The sequence below is a fragment of the Triticum aestivum genome, chromosome 3A, assembly GCF_018294505.1.
Source record: "Triticum aestivum cultivar Chinese Spring chromosome 3A, IWGSC CS RefSeq v2.1, whole genome shotgun sequence".
Lineage (NCBI taxonomy): Eukaryota > Viridiplantae > Streptophyta > Magnoliopsida > Poales > Poaceae > Triticum > Triticum aestivum.
In genome coordinates this window covers 183,204,621-183,229,616 of record NC_057800.1, presented here as the reverse complement: position 1 = coordinate 183,229,616, position 24,996 = coordinate 183,204,621, and the positions used below count along the sequence as shown (strand labels likewise).

Below are 24,996 nucleotides of genomic sequence, written 5' to 3'. Positions count from 1 at the left end.
GCAGGGGCACTTAAGTGGGACACTCACCTGCCAAGTTTCGCCGTCCGTTTGTTTTGTCTCGTGATTCATACTTTAACAGTTTACTAAATCATCTAGATGTGTAATAAGTATTGCACATCCAAATCATATATCGTTGATTTTACGTTAAGATTCATGTGAATATTTTCTTTTTATTTTTTTATTTTTCTCTTTATGCTTGATTTTTTTATTTAGATGTGCAATAACTATAGCACATCTAGATATGCCCTAGACGCACATACTTTAATCCTGCATGAGGGCATAATAACAAAGAAAACCTCTCAAAAAATTAAATTTCAATGATGAAACTAACTGTTTATGCATCTAAAACTGCCAAGTTTCTACATGTTTCAAAGATATAATTTCAAACAATTTTATTTGTCAGTCGTAAACACAAAATAATTGATTTTTATTGGTCGCTAGTATTGAAACTTAGTATGTTTTTTAAGTCGTCAAGATATATTCAAAATGGACCTTATTTGAAAGCGTTGGTCACGAAAAACACAAATATGAAAATATAACTTAATTTAAAATTTTTGCTTAAAAGAATAAAATTTCAAAAATTGGAAGTCAAAGTAAAAAAGCGGGCACGAGGGACAATGCGTGCCCCAGCACTTGCGTGCCACAAATCCTCTTCCCTTGGCTTTTCACATATTAACATCAGTATATGGATCCAAAAAAGAGAAAATCGACTTACAGATATGGAGAGGAGTGGTAGATGTTATTTTAACAAGAGGCTTCTGCATTCATTAAGAAGAAAAGAGTTGCTCTTAAGAAAACCGAGCAAAAAACAAATTGCCCACTTAATTATGGAGAGTCGGGCGAAAACCATCACAACCGTTGAGCGACACACGAAGATACCCCCCCCCCCCCCCCCCCACACACACACGACACTCCAAAGAGGGCCTCGTCAAGACAACACGTAGGCGTCATCGTCATTACTCCTCCCCCCCCCCCTAGAGGCGTCATCGTCATCACTCCTCCCCTAGAGGCATCATCGTCATCCTTAAACCCTAAGGTAATTACTCCCGCTTCGCCTCAGGCGATCATCGACATCAATAACACTGTAGAGGTCATGTGGAGACGTATGAAGTCCCTGCCAGTTCTTAGCCTCCTACGACCAAACATTGCAGTTCCGGCTCTGACGGAGAACTACGAAAGAGAATTAGACACGACTGGCACCTCCGAAAATCATTGAATGAACCACCTACTTACCGTCATCGCACGCCACCGGGACCCGCCACTGCAGCTTCGACTTCGCAGCAGCAAACCAGCCAAGGCATCCCCGCGGACATACAGGAGAAGAGCCGATTACCTCAACCATAGCTACGTCTCTGACATCGCCCCCATCATCATCATTGCTATAGAAAGCCATCACCGCCGCCTTCCCCAAGTCCCGCTCGCTAGTGCCTAGCTCCAAGGACAAAGCCACAGGGTATGACACAAAGGCGCCGCCATCATCTCATTAATCAAGATCAAGGGTTTCCCCATGAGCTGCAGCAATCCGCACGGGAGGGGTGTGGCAACAATGCATTGATGCTTCCAGGAAGGTTAGTGACGTCCATAGTCGCCGCCATAGCTGGTCATGGCCACAACCGAGACAGGTTCTTCACCCAAGCTCCCAACACCAACTCAGTCGCACATCAACTCACATTTGCACCGGCCAGTCCACCAACCACTACCACCACGGTCCGGTCCGACGACCAAGGAGCACATAGCAACCACCACAACCGACCGCTCATCGCAGATGCCATCGACTATCACTCATCAGCTCTAACCGCTGGATCCATGAACATCGACCAGAACGAGGGCCACCGGTCGCAGCACGAGCCTCCAAAAGCCTGTCGGGCACCATGCCGACTAGGGTATAGAGGAGTGCCGCCTGAGGCCAAGAACAACCACGGTTCCCAGTCGTAGCCCTATAACAGAGGCGCCGATGTCCGCCGCGCGCACCACCGGGCGCCTGTAGGAGGTCGGAGCGTTCATATTGGTCACAGACCGAGGGAGCCCGTCCCGCGGTAGCCGCCTCCCCATTTGCCTCAGCATGCACATCCACAAGCACCACGGCGGTGCCCTTGTCAGATCCACGCCAGCCTGCAGCCAACGCAGCCCCCGCACCTCCACCTCGCGCCACCAGCAACACCGACTCCGCGCCCGCTCCCTGCGCACCGTACCTCCTCCCGCGCACCTGCATAAGCACGCCAAAGCGTCGGCATGCGCCAAGCCCCCCCCCCCCCCCCTTCCTATCCACTGGATCCGTGACTGTCCCTGCCAAACCAGCATCGGGCCTGTCAAAACCCGACGGGTCGTCAAGCCAGATCCACACGCGCGCCTTCCAAAGAGACCCCCCCTTCCTGTCCACTGAATCCGTGGCCGTCCCCGCCAAACCAGCATCGGGCCTGTCGAAACTCGACGGATTGTCAAGATCCATACGCCGCCTTCCAAAGAGACCCCCCCTCCCCCCTCCCTCCCGCCCGAAGCCCGTTCAGGCTCCTCAGGCGGCGGCGAGGAGAAGAAAAGGAGGGGGTGGGAAGTCGCGGCACGGGAGTTGTCCCCGTGTCGCCAAATAGAGGCAACACGGGAGTGGGGCGAGCGGGTGGCAATGCTCTCACTAGAGTCTCCTCACTTTGGAGACACAAATGAACGATCAACCAAGCACATGAGCTGTCCTAAGACTATCAAGTCGATCAGTCCCCTTCTCAAGTAGCTACCCACGTGAGGACCACCGCTTGAGAACTGAGATACTACAGGACAAGAGATTAGTTTCAAGCATCTCGATCGTCCAGCTTTCCTCGCACCGGATAAGCACATTTCGTACGCTCAGAACCTGGGACTCCCGATCGGCATCATCCCGATTCCCCAGGGTACGTGACAGCGAAAAAGAATCATACCGTTACACCACGTGCACGTCTCCACCCCTAACTGGCATTACGTACATTACATGTACACGCGCACACACTGACACAGATATATGCAACACACGCATCGTATAGACGACGTCTACCGCCGTACGTCCCGATCCTGCTGTACGTACAAAGTGCATCTGTACACGTCTGATGAAACGGGCTGGCACGTCATGATCGGGCTACCAGAATCCGCGTGTCTGCACATGCATGCTAACATAGCTAGCGCGCGGGCAGCGTGGCGGCGAAGAAGGGGTCGTCGTGCGGCAGCAGGTCGTTGGGCCGGAGCGCGGTGAAGACCATGAGCGCGAGGGTGACGAGGACGGAGAGCACGGCGAGCGCGAGCATCAGCACGCTCGCCGCCGGCTCCCTCACCTCCTGCGCGTACTCCGCCGACGCCAGCGCCAGCAACGTCAACGGGAACGAGTAGGCCCACCACGCCACGCTGAACCGCCGCATCGCCCGCTTGAACAGCGTCGGCCGGGACACCTGCATGCGACACAACAACAAAAATGTTTACGTCTCTCTCTCTCTTAAAATAATTATTTTACGAGAAGAAGATGTTATTAACAAGCTATAGCATGATTAGTTGGCAATGCGTCCGTAGGCACTATATGATCTTTGATGTGATCCAGTATGATCTATTGGGGGCTTGGTGATGTGAGTGGCCATGCAACTCAACCTAGGTTTTATTTTATTTTATTTTTGCTCATTGAAATATATCCTATTATACAGAGGTACAGATAAAAGGAGACGATCGAGTTTGCAGTTCGCGTGGCAGCTAGTGGCGTCCTGTAGACCTACACGATCCTAGTTGGAGCTTTTTTTCCGGACAACATGCGGCAGGCCCTGGCTAGCAATCTCAAACTCTAATAAAAACTAGAGTATATATGCCTTTATTTTACCCAACCAATTACTCCCTCCGTTCGGAATATTTGTCTCGAAAATGAATATATCTATAACTAAAATATATATAGATACATTCATTTTTGCGATTAGTAAGGGAGTACTAACAAAAGCAAAAGCGATGGATGGAGAGACGCTGAGAAAAGTCCCCCACAGGATGCATGGAACGCTCGATGTGCACTCTCCTTCCATTTTTTTCTCCCGCGTCTTTGTAACACTACCTCATTCGTATAGACTCGTCTCTAGACTTGCGGCTGAGTTTACCGGAGGATCGAAAGGAAAGGTACAGTAATAATAACGTAATGTTAGGTGATCTAGTCGTAATTACCAGGGAGGCGAAGAGGAACATGGAGAGGAAGAAGAGCATCTTGCAGCCGGTGTCGAAGGACATGGATATGGAGCACCAGGCGAGGGACGCCATGCTCGGAGCGGCGAAGAAGAGAAAGAAGACCGGGCGGAGCATGGCCGGCAGCGAGTCGGAGCCGAGGAACCTCTGGTACAGCGTGACGAACAGCACGAGGTAGTGTGCGGCGCCGACGGCGAACATGGCCACGGCGCCCTCGTGCCACCCCATCTTCGCCGCCGCCCTCGCCGTCATCAGGTTCGCGATCACCGTCATGTGGCTGGCCGGGTTGGCCACCATGGACAGGAACTTCCTGCCGCGCGTGAACCACTGGCCGTAGACCTTGACGTCCAGGACAAGGATGGGCAGCGAGAAGGCCCACCACAGCATGTGGTAGGACGGCGCGTCCGGGCGCAGGAACGGCGTGGCCTGCAGCAGCAGCAGCCACGAGATCCAGGGCGCGAACAGGTAGTTCATGCCGACGTGGTGCCGGAACTCGGCGCGCACGGCGGGGAGCCGGACCACGCAGCGCGCCACGTAGAGCACGCACAGCGCGAACAGGGTGAGCAGCGCCAGCGACCAGAGCAGCACGAACGCCGCCGACGGCAGGGACTGCACCAAGGGATGCAGCGCGCTCGGGTCCGTGGACCTGTCGCTCAGTGTGCGCCACAGCAGCGCCTGCCCGCTCAGCGCCAGGCTGATGCGGAAGTATCCGGCGTGGAACCGCGTCAGCATCGCGAACCGGGAAGCCACCGGCCGCGGAGGCTTGTTAGGCGCCGTCGACGCTTTCAACATGGTGCCGCCGTCGCCAGCTTCAGCCAGCCCGGCGCCCTTGGGGCCCAAGGGTTTAAGGGAATCGGAGCTGGTTTCCATCGTGATGGATCGATCGATCGATGGAAGGGGGGAAGGAGAATGTGGTTTGCTTTGCATTGTAGGGGAGCTCGGTATTTATAGGGGGGCTAGCAAGGTAAGGCGATGAGGAGTGTGACCGGCCTGCAGTCTGACAGTCTCAAGTGTTGAGGTCTAGGTAACATGTGGGTTAGGCAGTAACCGAGGGCGGCGGTTCTTGCTTTTCTTTTCGAGCCATTGGTTTTTCATCTTATACAAGGCTGGGCACTTGGGCTGTGTGATGTGATAAAAAATGCTATGCTGGTACTTCTGCGGTGCAGCTGAGAATTCACATTTTGGGAAAGTATTCTTGGCTAATGCTGGCTCTGATTTGCGAGATAGGTACTGAGTGGCTTTCTGTAGGGTACCATGCCTTTCTGTACTTGTACACCTTTCAGATGATAGAAACATCATTATTCATTCTTCCATCCTTTGCATGATTCGATGTATTCACTGAAACTTTATTCAGAAATGCCCAAGTCACCGAGATCAAATGCAAGTACAAAATGGCAACAGAAATTATGTCACTGACTGGAAACTACTCTTGGACGTGAATCTAATGACATATTTTTTTATGACATATAACTAATATTTATTTTGGCAAAATTAATGGTCAAAATTTTATTAAAATGCTACAAACCTTGCAAGTCATGATAGTGGGATCGAGTACCCATATTCAAAATATGGAAGGTACTTAGAATGCATTAGCCCATTGAAGAGGTTCCATGTTCATGTTTGATATAACGTAATGTATTTAGAGAATTGTAATTAAAAAATTATTTTTATTCGGAATTTCTCTGCCAATGAGACTATTAGACAAGGGTTTTAGGGTTTGTGGTACATCTCCAACGTGGGGTGGCCTTTTCATTATATAGAGAGGTACATATAATGTACAGTACAATTACACGTGGGGCTCTGTATATACAGAGTCTAACACCCTTCCTCAATCTTAACCGTGCTTAAAAGAATTCATTAGGTTGAGATTGCGCCTACAGCCTTCAAACTGAGGAAGAGGCAGTGACTTCGTGAAGATGTCAACAAGTTGATCTTTGGAGGAGATAAACTTGATAAGAAGCAGTTTCTGGGCAACACGTTCTCTGACAAAGTGATAATCAACTTCGATATGTTTGGTGTGAGCATGAAAGACTGGATTTGAAGACAAATACATTGCACCAATGTTATCGCACCAAAGTACCGACGGCTGCTTCTCTTGGACGTGAATCTAATGACATATTTTTTATGACATATAACTAATATTTATTTTGGCAAAATTAATGGTCAAAATTTTATTAAAATACTACTAGCCTTGCAAATCATGATAGTGGGATCGAGTACCCATATTCAAAAATGGAAGATACTCAGAATGCATGAGACCATTGAAGAGGTTCCATGTTCATGTTTGATATAACATAATGGTTTTAGAGAATCGTAATTAACATATTATTTTATTCGGAAATTCAATGAGACGAAACTACTATTGTGAGGGTTTATGAACTAAGGAGGAGATGGCGAGACTTTCCCTAGCTCAAGCTGCCCGTAATAGAAGTATCATATCTAGTATCATGCATGCCAACTAGCCAATTAAAGACATATACTTTGCAAGTGTTCACCTTAATTGATAGCCGTTGGATCAGAATTAGATGGATGGTTCATATTAACTAAATCTTGCGAACTTGTACCTTTTATATTGATATATACCCCCCCCCTTCTTTCTCGTTTATAGGGATTGTCTCCGAGAATTTGGTTTCTAAGTCTCAATTTTATTTTATTTTTTTAAAAAGGAGGAGGCCCCCCGCCTCTGCATCTAGGCGATGCATGCAGCCACTTTATTAATTATTCTCACAAGACCTTACAAAGTCATACAACAGTAAGACTAAAGCCACCGTCTAAGCAACAACTGTCGTTACACCTATCCAATTAATGAAGAGGCGCTGATAGCCTGAGCCTAATACCAAACAGACATCGCAGCCAAACCTAAACATCTAAGACCTGAGGTCCCAACCAGGACGCCTGCCGAGTATGGAGCACTACCAGTCCGATGCAAGTCTTAATTTTATTGCTCTCATTCCCATGTTTAGATTTTAATGTGCATTAAATCGTTGGATACAAGGATTAAGAGAAAGCTCAACGATGCATGTAAATTTTTTTGGTCATTTATTGGCCACGCATGCATGCATTGCGATTAATACATTGGTAAACACAATTTCTTGTGGAAAACGAGCCCGCTAATTAAGTACTTTTGCAAACTATAAAATTATTCCCACCACTTAGCACCTAACTTGGTTGGTGAGATTTTTGAATTGAGCTCTATATAAACAAAAATGGAGGGAATATTTTTTTGACACATCATGGATTTTATTAACTCAAAATGAAACATCACGGGATAGAAACACAATGAGCATATACCCGGCCTCTGCATGATTAAAATGCACAAAACCAACACCAACGCGTGCACGCACAATAAATTAGGCAACCAAATAATAAATCATACAAGACCGAAGCTACGCCTAGATAGAGAAAAAAGAAAAGGAAAAAGAAATTCCAAAGCGATCAAAACATTAATTGATAAACTACAACAACGACTATATTCGCACCAATCATCTTTTGACATCACAAGGACATTGAGAAAGGTTGTTCAGTAGCAACTCCTCCGGCGGTTCCAACCACCAACGAGCAAATCCTAGGATTTCACCATGAAGATAGAATACGAGCAAGAGCAATGCCTTCAACAAGTTAACGATGCAAAAATATCATCATTGACAGGTATAACATACTAGGATCTGACGAGTTTTCACCCTGGAGCTGCACAGATAGATTTCAGATGCTCCCACACGGACTCCACTCTAAGTCAGATCCTAGTTTGTTATACCTGGTGAAAACTCTAAGTCCGGTCCTATATAGATACATACTATTTCATAATAGGTTTTGTTTGAAATACATTTGCCGCTAATGTTCACTTAGTTTTTTGGGCCTAGGTAGGTTGTGAAGAAATTCTTTTCTGCCATGTTGGATTGGATATCATTGATGTTATTTTTTCTCAGCATACAAATCCAATACTAATATAATCAAACATTCTGTTATCCAAATCACTGAAAATACTTGTACCTCGGTGTTATAGACAACAAGTATCACATTTAGTATATAAGTTGATAAGTACATTTTCTTAGTAATATGATTCCAAAACAAAAGTTTAACACCACCGATGATAGGTTGACGCAGCGGCGGAGCTTCGTGCAGTTCTGGGGGTGCCACTGCCCCCAGTCGTAGCCTAATTACTGAAGGGGAAAAAATTTAGAGGGTTACATTAAGAAAAGTTTAGTCATTTCCCCCCTCCCACCCCCCAAAGATGCATATTTCTAGTCCCCCCCCCCCCCCCCCACACACACACACCGAGATCTTCTGCTAGCTCCGCGACTGGTTTGACAAGACATATGCAACATTAAATTTTTTTCCAAACATAGGATGAAGTCTTTAGTAACCAAAAATATAATACCACTCCCTCTGATTCATGTTATTTGTCGCTGGTTTAGTACAAAATATCGAATGGAGTAATAAAAAAATGGTACCTAACGAAGATCCGGTCGGTTGTCTTACGGTGCAACACATCAGGTAACGGGCAGAGAGGGGAGACGAGGAGGGGTGGCAAGTAACGATCACGGTGGAATTGACTTGGATCGCAACCAAGTCATATAGGCGCTTAATTATTCTGCAATTCTTCCTAGTATGGAGTCCGTGCGGGAGGATCCGAAATCTATCTGTGCAGCAGGCCACAATGTATGTGGCGCAAAGTAGGCGTGTGCGCTGCCTCCTCATCTGGTAGCGTCGGTGCGGCCGTGCAAGCTGCTGCTGCATGCACTGACCGGAGGATATGGGTGTGCACAGGCCGATGGCTTATTCGCCGCGCATGGTCGAACTGGATGGGCTGGTTGTTTTTCTTTTTCTTTTTTGAAAGCAAGATGGGCTGGTTCGTTTATGGTCATTCCCGATTTGATAATTAGGTCGCCTCGACGCCACGCAAGACTACTTTAGGGCGACCGGTGGGCTTGTACCCCGCTGGCAATATGAGGTCTCTACTAATGGATGATATCGCGCGTGATAATGCCTCTGCCTGCCCTTTTGCAACGAGAGAGATAATAGGAAGAAAGGATTGGACTAGAATGGTTGGACCATTGCCACTCTCGCTCCCGGTCGATCCTGCGATCGTGTACGTGCAATGGGTCTCTCTGATTGTCGGTCACTCGGACATCCGGTAAAAAAATTAGCCAGCTCATTTCGGCAAGCTGGCGAGCTTCCTCTCCTTTTCAGGGTGCCTCAGCCAATTGAGCCGAGCAATATCTGTCGTCTCATCAAACTATAGTGCATGTATATATGATCTTTCCAGTCACGTCGATGCTTAATGACAGGTGGATCAAATCCGAGGCTGCACGGCGGATGCCGACTGTGCTAAAAGATCAGCTAGTCAGTTGGTGGCCACGTCACGCCGTGGAGTGACCAAACAAGCGGCACTAGATGTGATAATAATTAGGTAAGAAAAACTAAGCATTCGGTGGTGTTAGCATATCCATGCAAAAAGAAATATAAGAGCTGCTAAATTGGCTTCTCAGACAGAAAGTGATGTTTGCATGGCCTCGCCCAGCCTGAAGAGCTACAGCTTATCTAAGGGATAGCTTATCTAAACTTTGCATGCGCATATACGTGCATGACCTAATTTATATATTCTACAAACGGACCTTCGCTAATACGAGGCTGTAACTGGATCCAGCTAGATGCATAATCTGTACACCAAACGGGCGCTAGTCGTCCCTGTCTCTTGTTCAACGCGCCTTCCGGGGAAAAGGTAGTTTCTTGTACGGTATTTTCTTTCCACGAAACAAGCAAAGAATACCTGAATCATGCCGAGAATATTGAGTCCAAAGGACCCAGTTGCTTGTCTAGCCATGTCACGCACACATCATACACGGGTCATACCAAATATACCTAAGCCGTGAACATTAGATCATTTTCGCTTAGAGGAACGTAACCCGATCTCATTCATGAAACCGCAAACTACAGAGGTAAAAGGTTCAGTTTTGCTAAAGCACATCTAGATGTGCCATAAGTATTGCACATCTAAGTCATATGTCATTGATCTTACATTGAGATTCGTGTGAATATTTTCTTTGGGCGTGTCTAGGGCATATCTAGATGTCTCTATTTATTGCACATCTAAGTGAGTGAATCAAGTATAAAGAGAAAAAGAAAAAAGAGAAAGAAAATATTTACACGAATCTCAATGTAAGATCAATGACATATGACTTAGATGTGCAATCTTATGGCACATCTAGATATGCTTTAGCAAAACTGATTTTCTTTCTCTTTTTTCTTTTTCTCTTTATGCTTGATTCACTCACTTAGATGTGCAATAACTAAAGCACATCTAGATGTGCCCTAAACACACCCTAAAAGGTTCAGTTGAACCTGCCGGAAAAAAAACACACAAGATGTGACACGAATGATTTTCTGCATGGAGGCTGAAAGTAGGCAGTTTATGGTTAAACTTGATACAGATTCACAAGATTACCGACATCACAAATCACATATAACAAACTAGGAACATGTAAATTTTTGCGAAAATGATTCAAATCTATCATCAAAGTTCACCGGAAGGGCAAAGCACCTCAAATATAAGAAAAATTACATCAAGATTCCGAGACCACTAAACGATCACTACCGCCGTCAGAATGAGCCGCCAATGGGCTGCTGTCGCCGCCCTCCTACCGGAACCGGCTTGACCTTCACTAGTAGAAAATGGGCCTTTAGTCCCGGTTCCAAAGGGCCTTTAGTCCCGGTTCTGGAACCGGGACTAAATGGTCGGGACTAAAGGCCAAAACCTTTAGTCCCGGATTGCTTAGGAATTGGGACTAAAGGATCTCCACGTGGCCCTCATCACTGCTCAAGTATGTATCACTCATTCCAAATCGTCTAACTTCCCAGCTGGTCACCATCCTCTCACTATCCCAGCCTAAGCATGCTTAACTTTCGAGTTCTATTCTCCCTAGTTTCCAAGTCTGCACTTGTTGTTTTCCTGACAATAGTAAGCTGTCAATCCTATTTACCATTAGGAGTTGAACTTGAGCATGAAGCATCATTTGAGTTTGTAACTAATATTTAAAAAACAACAATTAATTAGTAACACTAATATTTCTTGAATAAGTAGTTTGACCATAGTTTGACCAAAAATTCAAAAAACACAAATTTGAGGATAACTTTTTTGTTTTCAGAATTTGAGGATTCTAAAAATTTGCAAAATGGCCTACGGCGGTCAAAATCGGAACCGGATTTTCGTGCTGAACATTTTGATATATTATACATTTTTTTCGACATCGTATGCAAAAGTTGTAGCCGCTTTACTTTTTCATAACACTTTTTTGCAAAACATGTCGAAATTTATGATTTTAAAATTTCCTAAATAGTAGATGTAGTAACATAACTACATCTCGAAGGATTTTATTTTTTGATGTTTTTATCATTTTCTTATTTTTTTCAAAACTGAAATGGCAATAGGGTGGTTAGAGTTTGATGGTGTCCAACAGAAGAATACTACAACATGGTGTCCATCCAATCCTACTGTCGACTACATCTGCTAGCACCGTCTCAATCAGAGTCACAACTAAGGTTAACCAAGCCAGAGTCGCATTCTAAAAATAATTGGAAACAACAATTAAAGGACTAAAACAACTATATAAGCAAAACAATACTATTTTAATTAAAATTGTAATATAAACTATTCAAAAATAACCAAATAAATATTATTGTGACAACAATCTAACATGTGACTAGGAGCAAAAAGAATTAAATTAAAAACTATTTTTAAACTCAAATTATTTGCAAATTAGGGTTTGAAGCAAAATTGAACAAATTCATATTTAAATCATTCAAATTTAAAAACTAATGGCACAAACAGAAACTAGACAAAATTTTGAATCTAATGCAAAAAGAATCACTCAAAAACATTAAATATCCTAAACGATATAAGCAATTTAAAATAGAAACTAAACACAAAAAACAAATGGAAAAACAAAAAACAAATTTCAAAACCCCTTTAGTCCCGGTTCGTGGCTCCAACCGGGACTGAAGGTCTACCTTTAGTCCCGGTTCTTGGCTCAAACCGGGACTAAAGGTCCCATTTGAACCGGGACTAATGCGTGCCCAGCGCCCTAGCCGCTCGAACCGGGACTAATGTGTAGATTGAGCTTGGACCAAAGTCCTGTTTTCTACTAGTGCTTGTCGATGACAACCGGAAATTCTTCGTGCAAGTGCCCCCTAAGGACCAGCACCCTGGAGCTGCAGTCACCGTCGTTGAACCCCTGAATAGATCTGAAACACCTGACACCAAATCTCGCCACATGACGAGAAACCCTAACCTCACCGTCCAAGGGGATGGCAGGAATCCACGCCGGAGCTCCGCCGACTATGTCCAGATGAACAAACTCAAGGAGAATCGGAGCCCGGAAGACAAACTCGAAGAAGAAGCGCCGCCATCTATCCGAGCGCCGCACCTGTGAGGACTAAAAAACCCTAACCTAAACTACTAACCGGGGCGGAGGCACCGGGATTCCCTCCCCGCCACCGGCTGCCGGAGTGGCAGGCAGAGGGGTGATACGTCTCCAACGTATCTATAATTTTTGATTATTCCATGCTATATTATATCCTGTTTTGGACATTATTGGGCTTTATTATACACTTTTATATTATTTTTTGAGACTAACCTATTAACCGGAGGCCCAGCCCAGAATTGCTGTTTTTTGCCTATTTCAGAGTTTCGCAGAAAAAGAATATCAAACGGAATGAAACCTTCGGGAACGTGATTTTCAGAATGAACGTGATCCAGAGAACTTGGACCCTACGTCAAGAAAGCAACCCCCCAGGCGCGCCCTCCACCCTCATGGGGCCCACAGTGCTCCACCGACGTACTCCTTCCTCCTATATATACCTACGTACCCCCAAACTACCAGATACGGAGCCAAAACCCTAATTCCACCGCCGTAACTTTCTGTATCCGTGAGATCCCATCTTGGGGCCTTTTCCGAAGCTCCGTCGGAGGGGGCATCGATCACGGAGGGCTTCTACATCAACACCATAGCCTCTCCGATGAAGTGTGAGTAGTTTACTTCAGACCTTCAGGTCCATAGTTTTAGCTAGATGGCTTCTTCTCTCTTTTCGGATCTCAATACAAAGTTCTCCCCTTTATTGTGGAGATTTATTCGACGTAATCTTCTTTTACGATGTGTTTGTTGAGACCGATGAATTGTGGGTTTATCATCAAGTTTATCTATGAAGAATATTTGAATCTTGTGTGAATTCTTTTATGTATGATTGGTTATCTTTGCAAGTCTCTTCGAATTATCAGTTTGGTTTGGCCTACTAGATTGATCTTTCTTGCAATGGGAGAAGTGCTTAGCTTTGGGTTCAATCTTGCGGTGTCCTTTCCCAGTGACAGTAGGGGCAGCAAGACACGTATTGTATTGTTGCCATCGAGGATAACAAGATGGGGTTTATTTCATATTGCATGAGTTTATCCCTCTACATCATGTCATCTTGCTTAAAGCATTACTCTGTTCTTTTGAACTTAATACTCTAGATGCATGCTGGATAGCGGTCGATGTGCAGAGTAATAGTAGTAGATGCAGGCAGGAGTCGGTCTACTTGTCTCGGACGTGATGCCCATATACATGATCATACCTAGATATTCTCATAACTATGCTCAATTATGTCAATTGCTCAACAGTAATTTGTTTATCCACCGTAATACTTATGCTCTCGAGAGAAGCCACTAGTGAATCCTATGGCCCCCGGGTCTATTTTCCATCATATTAATCTTCCGTCAACAAGCTATTTCCTTTTCCGTTTATTTTGCTTTCTTTACTTTGCATCTTTATCATAAAAATACCAAAAATATTATCTTATCATATCTATCAGATCTCACTTTCGTAAGTGACCGTGAAGGGATTGGCAACCCCTTTATTGCGTTGGTTGCGAGGATTTTATTTGTTTTTTAGGTGCGAGGGACTCGTGCGTGGCCTCCTACTGGATTGATACCTTGGTTCTCAAAAACTGAGGGAAATACTTATGCTACTTTGCGGCATCACCCTTTCCTCTTCAAGGGAAAACCAACGCAGTGCTCAAGAGGTAGCAAGAAGGATTTCTGGCGCCGTTGCCGGGGAGTCTACGCAGAAGTCAATATACCAAGTAGCCATCACAAACCCTTATCTCCCGCATTACATTATTTTCCATTTGCCTCTCTTTTTCCTCTCCCCCACTTCACCCTTGCCGTTTTATTCGCCCCTCTCTCCGTCCTACTCCTCTTTCTCTATTTGCCTCTTTTTGCCCGTCTCTTGTTTGCTTGTGTGTTGGATTGCTTGCTTGTCGTTATGGGTAGTCCCCTATCTTCTCTGTTGTCTCCCGAAAATGAAGTTCTTAATTTTAAGCAAAGGGAAGGAGAAAATCTAAAAGACGCTTGGTACAGAATTTGCAATGCTCAAAATAGATCTACCAGAAAGCAATCTACTTTTGTTCTTCTCCGCAATTTTTATGTAGGCACTACTCCTTGGCACAGATATGTCCTTGATACCATTACCGGGGGTAATTTCTTGGGTAGCCACACTTTTGATTCCTATAATGCTATGATAGATTTGTTTGGCTCACCCCCTCTTTTGGTTAATGGAACTATGTTAACTTTGGAGCATGTAATGCAAAAACTTGAAATTATTGAAAATAAAGTTGCTACCGTAGAGTTAATTGAAAATTTGGATAAAAAGATCCACAACCAAATTACTCAATATGGATCTAAAGTAGGAGTCACTTTGAAAAATATTAAGGAGAAGGAACCCATAGTTAATGAAAGAATAAATCAGGATTCCACTAGAATCGATATACTTGAGGGTATCATTACCCACTTGGGAACCGCCTTTTCTTCCGTAAAGAATACTCTAAGTCCTCCAACTAAAATTTCCAAGCTTATGTATGTTCCTAAAAATAAGGGTGAATCATCTAGCAAGGAAACTGCGGATCTCAAATCTATAAGTATTCATCCCAATCTTTTTGCTATCATTAAGGAACCGTTTGCTACTAATGATTGTTTCAATTTTGTGCCTAGAAGTTTAATAATTTATAAAAGGAAAGAAACTCTTAAGGGTGGTAGATTTCTCATTAAATAATTACCAACTAAAGACACCTAGATCTATCCTTGCTTTTATGCCTAGCTAGGGGCGTTAAACGATAGCGCTTGTTGGGAGGCAACCCAATTTTATTTTTATTCCTTGCTTTTTGCTCCTGTTTAGTAATAAATAATTTATCTAGCCTCTGTTTTGGTTGTTTTTTTGTGTTTAATTAGTGTTTGTGCCAAGTAGAACCGTTGGGAAGACTTGGGGAAAGTCTTTTTAATCTTGCTGTAAAAAACAGAAACTTTAGTGCTCACGAGAATTGCTACCATTTTTATTTGGAAAGTGCTATTTAGTTAATTATTTTTGCAGATGATTAATAGATAAATTCCTCACGTCCAGCAATTTATTTTAGAATTTTTGGGGTTCCAGAACTTGCGTTAGCTACAGATTACTACAGACTGTTCTGTTTTTGACAGATTCTGTTTTTCGTGTGTTGTTTGCTTATTTTAATGAATCTATGGCTGGTAAAATAGTTTATAAACCATAGAGAATTTGGAATACAGTAGTTTTAACACCAATATAAATAAAGAATGAGTTCATTACAGTACCTTGAAGTGGTGTTTTTTTTTCTTTCGCTAACGGAACTCACGAGATTTTCTACTTTAAGTTTTATGTTGTGAAGTTTTCAAGTTTTGTGTGAAAGATTTGATGGATTATGGAACAAGGAGAGGCAAGAGCCTAAGCTTGGGGATTCCCATGGCACCCCAATATAATCTAAGGACACCTAAATCCCAAGCTTGGGGATGCCTCGGAAGGCATCCCGTCTTTCGTCTACTTCCATCGGTAACTTTACTTGGAGCTATATTTTTATTTACCACATGATATGTGTTTTGCTTGGAGCGTCTTGTATTATTGGAGTCTTTATTTGTAAGTTTTCCACAATCATCCTTGCTGTACACACCTTTTGAGAGACACACACATGATTCGGAAATTGTTAGAATACTCTGTGTGCTTCACTTATATCTTTTGAGTTATATAGTTTTTGCTCTAGTGCTTCACTTATATCTTTTAGGGCACGGTGGTGGATTTGTTTTATAGAAACTATTGTTCTCTCATGCTTCACTTAGATTATTTTGAGAGTCCTACAAAACAGCATGGTAATTTTCTTTAATTATGTTAGGCATTCAAGATTACTAAAAAAATCTTATGAGTGTGTTGAATACTATGAGAAATTTGATACTTGATAATTGTTTTGAGATATGGAGATGGTGATATTAGAGTCGTGCTAGTTGAGTAGTTGTGAATTTGATAAATTCTTGTGTTGAAGTTTGTGATTCCTGTAGCATGCACGTATGGTGAACCGTTATGTAAAGAAGTTGGAGCATGAATTATTTATTGATTCTCTTCCTTATGAGTGGCGGTCAGGGACGAGCGATGGTCTTTTCCAACCAATCTATCCCCCTAGGAGCATGCTCGTAGTACTTTGCTTCGATAACCAATATATTTTTGCAATAAGTATGTGAGTTCTTTATGACTAATATTGAGTCCATGGATTATACGCACTTTCACCCTTCCACCATTGCTAGCCTCTCTAATACCGCACACCTTTCGCCGGTATCATACACCCACCATATACCTTCCTCAAAACAGCCACCATACCTACCTATCATGGCATTTCCATAGCCATTCCGAGATATAGTGCCATGCAACTTTCCACCGTTCCGTTTACTATGACACGCTCCATCATTGTCATATTGCTTTGCATGATCATGTAGTTGACATTTTAGTTGTGGCAAAGCCATTGTTCATAATTCTTTCGTACAAGTCACTCATGCATCATTGCTATCCAGGTATACTGTTGGAGGCATTCATATAGAGTCATACTTTGTTCTAGTATCGAGTTGTAATCATTGAGTTGTAAATAAATAGAAGTGTGATGATCATCATTCATAGAGTATTGTCCCCAAAAAAGAAAGGCCAAATAAAAAAAGAAGGCCCAAATAAAGAAGGCCGTAACTTTTTGTATCCGTGAGATCCCATCTTGGGGCCTTTTCTGGAGCTCCGCCGGAGGGGGCATCGATCACGGAGGGCTTCTACACCAACACCATTGCCTCTTCGATGAAGTGTGAGTAGTTTACTTCAAATCTTCGGGTCCATAGTTATTAGCTAGATGGTGTCGGTGTCAAAACCGGCGGATCTTGGGTAGGGGGTCCCGAACTGTGCGTCTAAGGCAGATGGTAACAGGAGGCGGGGGACACAACATTTACCTAGGTTTGGGCCCTCTCAATGGAGGTAATACCCTACTTCCTGCTTGATTGATCTTGATGATATGAGTATTACAAGACTTGATCTACCACGAGATCGGAGAGGCTAAACCCTAGAAGCTAGCCTATGGTATGATTGTTGTTGTCCTACGGACTAAAACCCTCCGGTTTATATAGACACCGGAGGGGCTAGGGTTACACAGAGTCGGTTACAAGGGAGGAGATCTACATATCCGAATCGCCAATCTTGCCTTCCACGCAAAGGAGAGTCCCACCCGGACACAGGACCAAGTCTTCAATCTTGTATCTTCATAGTCCAACAGTCCGGCCAAGGGATATAGTCCAGCTTTCCGAGGACCCCTAATCCAGGAATCCCTCAGTAGCCCCTGAACCAGGCTTCAATGACAATGAGTCCGACGCGCAGATTGTCTTCGACATTGCAAGGCGGGTTCCTCCTCCGAATACGCAAGGCGGATTCCTCCTCCGAATACTCCATAGAAGATTTTGAACACAAGGATAGTGTCCGGCTCTGCAAAACAAATTCCACATACCATCGTAGAGAGTATAATATTTCCACAAATCTAATCTGCTGACAACTTTTCATAACGTGACATCACGCCATGGCCCCGGTTATTATTCGAACCGTTTTTTATCAACCAGCCACTACACATATTGCGAGGCGGTTTTCTTGGCACGTCTTGTCGAAGCAGAGATCGTGTCGCCTTATCACGGAATCCTCATCAATACGGGCGTGGGTAACCCAACCGCGCCATCAATCCCAACGTTTGGGGAATAAGCGAGTTTATCAGGAAAGTGGGGAGGCACACAGGTTTTACCGCCCTTATAAAGGGACAAGGACTCCTCTTTTTCAACCACGCCCTCTCCTTTTCTGCCCATCCATTCTTGCGCACTCAAGCTCCGGTGCCCAAGTTCGCATTTTCTCCGAAGAACCACTCCAAATATGTCCGGAGCAGGAGGCAAGTGGATGGCCTCTATCGTCCAGAAGAAGGACATCAAGAAACTTCAGGAGGCCGGGTATCTAGCCCAGAAAATCGGCCACCATCTCCCAACGGCGGGACAGATCGTCCCTACCCTGGAACCCCATGAAAGGGTCGTATTCCTTCTTCATTTTATCCGCAGGCTAGGGTTTCCCCTCCACCCATTTGTTTGCGGCATCATGTATTATTACGGGATCGATTTCATGATCTATCCCCCAATTCCTTCCTCAACATCTCGACATTCATTGTCGTGTGCGAGGCTTTTCTCCACATCCCGCCACACTTCGGCTTATGGCTAAAGATCTTTAATGTGAAGCCCAAGGTAGTGGGCGATGAGCACGCTGAGTGCGGGGGCGCTATGGTGAGCAAGATGCCCAACGTCACATGGCCAACAGGTGCCTTCAATGATTCCGTCAGGGAGTGGCAACAGGAGTGGTTTTACATCACTGAGCCGCACAGCGTGGAGTGGGCCGCTGCTCCCGAGTTCCGATCCGGAGCCCCTCTGCGGCTTATGTCTCAAGAAGGGCCTGGACTGGTCTTCGCCCAACGAACTGTTGGCGCTCCAAACGCGCGTCAAGGATATGGAAGACAAGAATATCGATCTTGTCAATGTAGTCCGGGTGATGTTAGTCCATCGGATCCTACCTTGTCAATATCGGACTTGCAATCTATGGGAATTCGACCCGGCCAAGCACCAGACCCTGCGAGAGCTCTTTGGCTCCTCGCACGAAGACATCTGGAAGGTGCTTTTTAAGCTCGGCAAATCATGGCCGGACTCCGCCGAGGACCGCAGGTACCAACTGTCCCGCCTTGCAAGCTCGGTTAGTTATCATATGTTTTACTCGCATAACTCAAGGGAAATGCTTAATGTGTTTTACACAACTCTCCTAGGGCTGGACGAAGAAGGCGGGGCGGATCCAATGTCCGGCCCCGCTGCCCGAAGAACCGGCCGGCCCACTTCTGACGAAGATGCTCGACCCGACGCCTTACAAGGTGCCGGAGAAGAAGACCGAAAAGAGGGCCAAAAATACCCGGGGCGGCCTTCATCACCGTGCCCGTCCCGCCTCCGAAGAGGACGAGGAGAAGGAGGAAGACAAATCCCCAACGGGGGAAGAAAGAAGAGGACAGCCTCCGTACACTTGGAGGCCGAGTCGCTTAAAAGGGGAAAAACTCTTCTTCCGAAAGAGTCCACTGCCGTTGCCGATAGCAGCCCGGCGTGGGATCCTAGGGCCCAGCCCCTAGTGAACTCGTAAGTATATAAAATCCGAACATGTTCATGTGTCTGGACCCATCATGGCATAGTATTTTAACCCGGGCCATATTTTTTGTAGTCCGATGGGGTCCCGTTCCGAACAGTCCTCGACAGAGGACTTGCTAAGCTCGGATGCTATGGAGAGCGGGACGCCTCCGAAGGCCCCTCCCCCCAAATGTGTGTTCAACACCGAGGCTTCGTTCCAGAGGGACTCCGTCCAAGGAGGGGCGGAGAAAATCTTGAAGGCGGCACCGGGAGGTCAAACTTCAGGGGCCGGAGACATGGGGGAGAAGATCCCCATAAGAGTCGACGGCGGGGACCATCTTGAATTCGGCCCCCAGCCGGACACAGTTTCGGAGACCCATACGGCTCCGGAATCAAGCCGGCGGCCTTCCTCGGCTGGAGAGGGCGTCCCTATTCCACCGGTAACCTCTGTCCAACCAGAGGCGCCGGGTGCTTTATTGGCAGCGCTGAAGAGCGCCTCCGTCGTCGATGAACACCATGCCCTTATGGGTGCGGTGATTGAGAAGATTCAGTCCACTGAAAATGGACTGAATGAAGCCTGTATCAGCCTTATAAGAGGTTTTGAGGTATCTTTTATACAGTTTCAAAGAGTGTCATAGTATGGATAGTAGCCCCTAATACACTATCCGGTGAACGAAAGAACCGGACAGAGGATCAAATATATTTTTTGCAGGAAGACTCATTTGATGACATCTATCTCTCTCCTTTTGTAAGCAGGCGTCTGTAGCGGCTACTGCCGCTCATACCCCAGAGGTTTCCGGACTGAATCAAAGTCTGGAGCGGGCCGAAGCGGAGCTTGGCCAGTTAAGGCAGTTGGAAGATCAACAAGGTATGCACAAATCTTGTTTGCGTTCAGTGTGAACGAATTTTCAGTATGATAGAATATGTGTCATGATTTGTGCCAAGGGTGATGACCGAAGTCGAGGCTCTGAAGAAGGTTGTTGCCGAGGCCGAGGAAAAGGCAGCCGTAAAGCAGGCTCTTCGTGAGAAGCATGAGGCCAAGGTTGTGGAAGCTAAGCGAGAGCTCCAAGAGGCCATGAAAAAATGCGAGACCCTAGAGAAGAGTTTAACGAAGAAAGAATCCGAACTCACCAGGGCTCATCAAGCCGTGTGCAATGCCTGTGGGGAAACCCAAGGCACCCTGCAGGAGATCCAAGAGGCGAGGGAGATCACGGCGGGTAAGGTCTTCCTCCATGTAAAGAAAGTATTTGAGGAGAAAATTATGCTTTAAATTTTAAGTTTGGATTTCTCCAGGGGTATTTGCGGAACTTCCTCGCAGCATATCGGATGCCGCCCAATTCTACCGAGTCGAAGAGGGGAATACTGTGGATAAGCTCTTCTGGTCACAGTATCTGGCACCGAATTATCCGGTGCCTTTTACCGATCAACTGAAACAGCTGATCGAACTGCAGGCAGCCGAATTAGCCATGAAGGATTTGATTATCCGGCTATGGCTCGTCGAGCCGATTCCAGGTAGCTACTTCGGGCTCGTGAAGCGACTTATTAGTGCCTGCCCTCGACTTGACGTCATCAAGCGGTCGGTCTATATAGAAGGTGCATGAATGGCCTTTGCCCGCGCAAAGGTGCACTGGGGGAAGATGGATGCTGAAAAGCTGATGACCGAGGGTCCGCCAGAGGGAAAGGAGTACCGCAAGCCCGAATTGTATTTTGAAAGTGTCCTGAAAGGATCCTGCCTTGCAGCGGAGCAATGCACCAAGGACATTGTTTTCCATGAATATAGTCATGTTGTCCTTTGTAATGTGTGAACAAGGTCATTTCTATTATTTATTGCCTATTATAAAAGTTTACCCTCCTGTGCAGCCGTTTTATATATTAAACCTGAGAATTGGCCAGTCGTCGGCTTCTGCCCCCTCGTAAGAAATACGAGGGTGTTCGGGATAAACCTGATCACTCTTTACCCTAGTTTTGGGTCCTTTGAAGGAGGTGTTCAGCACAGCGAACCAGGCAATCGGACTATAGGGCTTTATCATTCTCACTTAGCCATAGGAGCATTAGGAAGGTAGGCGCAGCCCCTGGTGTTCGGAAGACCACACGAGGGGCCCTATAGGCACCTGATCGGAAGAAGAAACGATCCATCGCACGCTGCATTGGTTATGGCATTATGTGGGAGAAATCCTTAAAGATTTTACAACCTCTCGAACAGCTGACCAGCTCTCGCCGTATCATGACAGTCAGTTTTCGGCTTTCTCTACTGAGGTGCTCATCCGGAAGAACCGGGACACAATCGCAGTAGTTCTCCCTGTGCCGCCTTAGCCGATATAGTGGAACGTAAGGCAGCAAAACATGGGAGCCGAGCAAACCCAACATTTGACCCAAGACATGATTCGGAGCTGATGCATATAATGCTATAAGTTCGGGGTGCCGAACTTCCGTGAAGGTGTTCGGACTTTATTGCCGTATTATGGGTAAAATGAAGCCCCTGGCAAAGGCATATCACGGTGTACGGATGCCACTTAACAAAAGAGTTTCAATAAGAAATAACAGCAAATATGCGTCATATAAATCCACATGTTGTATTTGAATGATACGTCGATGCGTATGAGTACAGGTAATGTGATAAAAAGGGGAATATGAATGTGGAACCTGCTGGGACCAGGGAGGAAGTAGCTGTGTGCAGATCCGGAGTGTAGTCGGATGGACGTCACGAGGAATATCTAAAGATTCCCTAGTGCGTTCGAGCTATTACCATGTCACCAGTCCCGGTCTGCGCAAAGGTGAGCCTGCAAAGCGAATGTAAGAAATATTTGTGTGCCGGAGAGCGGTTGAGCCACGATATGTGGCATGTTCTGGACTTCGCCAGATTGTTTAGTTGAGCCCTGGACGAGTCGGGCTATCCTGCCGTGAAGTAGTTCGGACTACTTTGAATGTGTCCAGGGGTTCGGCTGTCGAATCAAGATTTGACTGAAAGGTGCCCTCCATTGCTTCTGCTGTTTAAAGTGGCGGCGTACTCTATGGTACCGAGGGAGAGTTCGGCCTCGCCATTAACCGTGGTGACGCCGCGCGAACCGGGAATCTTGAGTTTACGGTAGGCATAATGTGGCACCGCGTTGAATCGAGCGAATGCAGTTCGCCCAAGTAGTGCCTGATAATCATTGCAAAAGGGGACGATGTCGAAGATTAACTCTTCGGCACGGTAATTGTCTGGTGATCCGAAGACTACCTCGAGGGCGATGATGCCGGTACAGCTGGCCCCCACGCGTGGTATAATACCTCTAAAGGTGGCTTTAGTGGGTTTGATCATCGAATGATCGATGCCCATCTTGCGCACTATGTCCTGGTAAAGCAGATTTAGACTGATGTCTCCGTCCATAAGGACTCGTGTGAGGTGGAACCCGCAATTATTGGGTCGAGGACTAGTAAGGCTGGATTGCCGTGACTGGTGTTGACCGGACGATCCATTTGGTTGAAGGTGATCGGCCCTAGTTTGTATTGCGGGCTGACTGGTTTCGTTAGGTCGACATCCCTAAGGGTGTGCATCCGATCCGGGTTGGGAGTGTGGGTGGCGTTTACCATATTCATCGTTTGGATTTGCTGGAGAGATTTCTTTTTCCCCCTGTTCGGTGATCTGGGCTCCTCGTCGCTATCATCGCTTTGATACACCTTATCTTTGTTTTTGGCGCCTAACCTGCCAGCTTGTTTGAAGACCCAACATTCTCTGTTGGTATGATTGGCTGGTGTTCTTGGTTTGCCATGAATTTGGCATGGATGGTCGAGTATGCGGTCCAAACTAGACGGACCCGAATTGTCATTTTTGAGTGGCCCTTTCCGCTGACCGGACTTAGAGCTATTAAATCCGGCATTGACTGCCGTGTCTTCGGCGCTTTCACCATGTTTGCGGCGCTTGTGTTTGTTGCGCCGGGGTTTGCCGTTGCTATCTCTGGCCTCTGATTTGCCAGTGTTGCTTGCTGTGTTGTTGCTATGAGCCAACCATCTATCCTTGCCCGCGCAGAAGCGGGTCATGAGTGTCGTGAGGGCTGCCATGCACTTTGGCTTCTCTTGGCCAAGATGTTGGGCGAGCCACTCATCATGGATGTTATGTTTAAAGGCCGCTAGGGCTTCGACATCCGGACAGTCCATGATTTGGTTCTTTTTGGTTAGGAACCGGGTCCAGAATTTCCTGGCTGACTCTCCGGGCTGTTGTGTTATGTGACGCAAATCATTAGCATCCGGTGGTCGCACATATGTGCCCTAGAAGTTATCCAGGAATGCGTCTGCCAGGTTCTCCCAACTTTCGGTGGAGTTTGCTGGCAAGCTATTCAGCCAATGCCGAGCCGGTCCTTTAAGTTTTAATGGGAGATACTTGATGGCGTGTAGATGATCCCCGCGAGCCATGTGAATGTGGAGGAAGAAATCCTCTATCCATACCGCGGGGTCAGTAGTACTACCGTATGATTCAATGTTCACGGGTTTAAACCCTTCTAGGAATTCATGATCCATTACTTCATCAGTGAAGCATAGGGGGTGTGCGGTGCCTCTGTGTCAGGCTATGTCACGACGCAGTTCGTACGAGTCTTGTCTGCTGTGTTCGTCCCGGCCGGATTTGCTTTTGGTATATCCGGCATGACGGTCGTCGTCATGTGTTGGGGCGCGCCCTCGTGATGCGAAGATCAATCTTTTGTGTCCTGCTTTGTTTTCCAATACGTCTCGCAGGTCTGACAAGGCCTGTTTAGCCGGACTATATCCCTTGGCTGGACTTTGCGCTTATATGCCACTTTGTCCCGGTCACGAGGTGGCCGGTTTGCCGCATCATACGCTGGAAGCGCGGGCTTTAATGCTTCCTCTTCAAGTTGGGGTAGCAACCTGCGCTTTGGGAAACTTTTGATTGGGCGCTCGATTTTGTGTTCCTCGGCAGCCATGACCTCAGTCCATCTATCCGCTAGCATATCTTGCTCAGCTTGAAGCTGTTGTTGCTTTTTCTTCAGGCTTTTTGCTGCCGCAATAAGCCGGCGCTTAAAGCGCTCCTGTTCGATGGGATCCTCAGGCACGATAAATTCTTCGTCGCCGAGGCTCACCTCGTCTTCGGAGAGAGGCATGTAATTGTCATCCTCTAATTCTCCGTGTTATGCCTGTTCCTTAGGGCTGGCTTGCCCATCCTCCTGCTCGAAGCCTGGCTGGAGGGAATTGTTTTCGTCTTCGGCACTATTTGCAGCGTTATTGTCTCCTGTGCCGGTATCGCTGTTTTTGCTATGGCGGGGCTTAGAGCAGCGCCGATGATACCGATCCTTGGATTGCTTCTC

The 24,996-nt window shown here is 46.1% G+C and overlaps 1 protein-coding gene across 1 annotated transcript; it reads right to left on the bottom strand.

The window, feature by feature from the left end:
* Positions 1–2,887: 2,887 nt before the first annotated feature.
* Positions 2,888–5,097, bottom strand: LOC123058215 (S-type anion channel SLAH1). Its single transcript, XM_044481015.1, has 2 exons — positions 4,156–5,097; positions 2,888–3,410 (listed from the first exon to the last, which is right to left on the bottom strand). The coding sequence occupies exons 1-2, from the start codon at positions 5,041–5,043 to the stop codon at positions 3,144–3,146; spliced, it is 1,155 nt and encodes a 384-aa protein (XP_044336950.1). The 5' UTR covers positions 5,044–5,097; the 3' UTR covers positions 2,888–3,143.
* Between the last annotated feature and the right edge of the window lie 19,899 nt (positions 5,098–24,996).

Bases quoted from the DNA above. Each gene is read 5' to 3' on its own strand.
- LOC123058215 (XM_044481015.1), bottom strand. From the start codon at position 5,043: ATGGAAACCAGCTCCGATTCCCTTAAACCCTTGGGCCCCAAGGGCGCC. The intron at 3,411-4,155 runs GTAATTACGACT...TGTCGCATGCAG, and splicing joins TGTTCCTCTTCGCCTCCCTG to GTGTCCCGGCCGACGCTGTT.